The 3,344-nt window shown below is 34.1% G+C and overlaps 1 protein-coding gene across 1 annotated transcript; it reads right to left on the reverse strand.

Moving 5' to 3' along the window:
* Positions 1 to 1,406: 1,406 nt before the first annotated feature.
* LOC111378982 (pathogenesis-related protein PR-1-like) lies at positions 1,407 to 2,281 on the reverse strand. The gene has a single exon (XM_023002290.1). It carries the CDS (start codon positions 2,204 to 2,206, stop codon positions 1,637 to 1,639), a length of 570 nt encoding a protein of 189 aa, XP_022858058.1. The 5' UTR covers positions 2,207 to 2,281; the 3' UTR covers positions 1,407 to 1,636.
* Between the last annotated feature and the right edge of the window lie 1,063 nt (positions 2,282 to 3,344).

Below are 3,344 nucleotides of genomic sequence, written 5' to 3' on the forward strand. Positions count from 1 at the left end.
TGGACTGACTCTGGGGATCGACGCCAGGGGTTATCATGTTTGGATGGTGGTACATATTGACGAGGACAAGAGTCGACGAGATTGTAGAACGGTTGTGGATGCTGGAGCAACAATCCTTTTCTGTTTCGAATATGGAGGCCAAGTGCTTCGTCGAATGTGGTGCAATCGTAGGATGACATTGTTGATGGCCGATTTCTAAGTAGGGGTGAGAAAGAGTGGTACCCAGCGTTTGGTTTCTGATTTTTATTTGTTTATTTATTTATTTTTTAAAAATTCTTATTTTTTTAACTTATTTAATGTAAGGAAAATAGAAAGTACCATTTTACCCTTTCCAATTTGGTCAAAATTGATTAAATTTTGACTTTTTTGGTCAACTAATGATCAAATAGATAGAACCATCCATTTGGACCTCAGGTGCATATTTTTGAAATGTTTGAAATTGTGGATGACACAAAATGAAAGTTAAGATAAAATTTGCAAAAAAGTGAAAGGTTAGGGACTGCTATTGCAATTTTCTCATAAGGATATGTAATTTTAAATATAAGACCAAACTACATAGTCTGCGCGGGTGACCGCATGGTTAACATAATACACACACATGGGGGTTGAAATTATTTTATTCATGGGGGACCCACGTCGGCCATGTGAGGATGCGGTCACCCGAAATGTTAACAGCGTGGGTCGTTTGGCTTTTTCTTTAAATATATGGATATGATTTTATTTAAGATGACATTCAAACAAATGTCACTTTGTTTGAGCCCCATTTTTCAAAAAATTATTTTTTCAAAATTCATTTTCAACCACACATTTTTCAATAAAATAATTTTACAAGTAAAATGAAAGTTTTTTTTTTTAAACCACATATTCTCCAAAAGCTCACTATTCAAAAATACATTTTCTCCCAAACAATGATTTAATATTTTATATACATTGTCATATCAAAATTTTTCAAGTCAACAAACACAGATGTAAGTGCATCTCTGATCCTACTGTGAATTGTACTAAAAGGTAGCTCTACAATTTCATTAGACTATATTTATATTTATAAATTTATATAAAATGCTACCTGTCTGGGAATCATCTCCTTTCTTTTCTTTTCTTTTCTTTCTCCCTCGTTTATTTTCTTTCTCCTATTAAATTTCCATTAGAGATGAAACTTGAATTGTAGAGGAACTCATTGGAAATAAATTTTGACGTAGGCCATTCATTATTTATTAAAACCAAGTAGAATAGAACTTTTTCTATTTGAATAATGTCATTCGTCTAGAGTTTAGACGATTATCGATTTATGTAATAGTAGAGTCACTGTGTACGCTGTTCAATGTGTAAAATATATGATCATTTAGACTCTAGTGCTCTTTCTATTTAGATACCAAATAAATTATAATCCATGGAATGCATTAGAATAGCTGATGAATTAATAATACTAAATATTTGTAACCAATATAAAATTTATCTGAAAGTTCAATATCCTCGACTGTCTTTAACACAATACAATAGTACAACATAATAAATACCATGTTTAAACCTATGCCACACTCTGATGTCTGAAACTCAAGAACACCTTTGCATTTCTTTTTTTCTCACAATATTCACTAATATTCTAGCACACAAGCAACTCCTTGAAGATCCACCATCAATACGGCCTTTCCCCAATATAATTTCCAGGCGGATAATAATTACAAGTCATAAACACATCTCCACTGTCACAAATAACTCGAGCACACCCAATTTTCCTCGTATCTTTCCAAACAATCTGTGTGTAATGTCCACACATCTGCCCTTCTTCACAAGAATTTGTTTTATAAGTATAATATTTCTCTTCATCGGCCCAAGCACCAACAGCATCCATCGGAGTCCACGTCGACCCACTTCCCCAATATATATTCTCCCCAAGCTTGAAGTCATCTTCAGGGAAAGAGTGCATCAGTCGGCAATCTTCTCTTCTCTGTCCTGCCCACCATTTTGCGTAGTTTTCTAGTTTACTGTCCCACATAAGAGGAAATTCCAGTTTTGCTGCTCTTACTAAATTGTGTCCATACAAGAATTGTATAGCCTCTCCAATGCAATTCCAGCATAGCTGCTTTGAGATTTTGTATACAGTTGCATTATCGGGACGTTTCTCGGTGGTCACAGTGGGTGGCTCCGCCAGTGTGCGGGGAATGGCTGCGAGAGTCATGAGCAAAAGTAATAGTACAGTCTTCATTTTTCTAGGTTATTGCTAAAACTTTGGATGGGGTCACTGAACAATATGCCTTGGGGTATTTATATAGAAAAATATAATGTTTATAAATACACCATATTTAGTTCATGTATGACGCAATGCGAAATAATGAATCCAAGCGAAAATCTTAAAAATCAGAAATCTAGAATCCACTAGAGAATAAAAGATAAATTCAAAAAGTTTTATGAATTCAAAGATGTTCAAAAGTAAATAATTTTTTATAAGGGTTTAAATGAAAACATAGATCAAACGAAATAAAATTGTAAAGATTTTAAAATAAACTAAATGACAAAAATAGTGCTAAAACATAAAAAACAGTTTTCGAGTCCTAAACGAACTTTGAGGTTCATCTTGTCATTTTGTTTCAGAAAATGTATTATGGGCCCAAATCTGAGCTCAAACACCAAATTTGCAATTTACTATTTTTTTCCTTTTCGATTCAATCCTCAATCCATTCGATCATATGTTCTACACCAATGTAGATTGGACGGACCAAATTTTCAACATACGTTTTGGATTTGGTTATTGTCCTCAAGTGCATGAAACAAAAGTAATTTGCTTCGAAAGGATATGATTTGCAGGGATGGAGAAACTGGAACATGCATTTGCGTTTGTGGTGGGGCCAAATGAGAGATTATTGGTTGATGGAAAGTTGGCCGGAATTTTGTAATGTAAAAAAGAATTATTGAAAGGGTCTCGTGAAGGATACGAGGGTCCATATGTTAAACCCGTGAACTGCCTTCATTTTCCTACAGGACACTACGGTCGCCAGTGATAGGACACGTAGCAATTTAATGATACAAAGAATTATTCTTTTTAGCCAACGATCGGTGGTTAAATTTTGGCTCTTATAGGAAGATCGTGAACATATATTGATATATTAATAATTTCAATTTTCAATGTATTAATTTCTCTTTCAAAAATGATTCGATGATGATATATTTCAATAAGGTTTCTCTCCGATGTAATTCCTACGAGGATCGTAGTTACAAGTCATGAATACAGTCTTTTCATCGTTATATATCACTTGAGCACATCCTATTATTCTAGTTTCGCTCCAAACAATTTGGGTATAATCCCACATTCTTGTCCATAGGCACAAGAATTCGACCAGTAGTTG

Source organism: Olea europaea, unplaced genomic scaffold (assembly GCF_002742605.1).
Source record: "Olea europaea var. sylvestris unplaced genomic scaffold, O_europaea_v1 scaffold1911, whole genome shotgun sequence".
NCBI lineage: Eukaryota > Viridiplantae > Streptophyta > Magnoliopsida > Lamiales > Oleaceae > Olea > Olea europaea.

What these genes read in the sequence shown, in the direction of transcription:
- LOC111378982 (XM_023002290.1), bottom strand. Translation starts at nt 2,206, where the DNA reads ATGAAGACTGTACTATTACTTTTGCTCATGACTCTCGCAGCCATTCCC.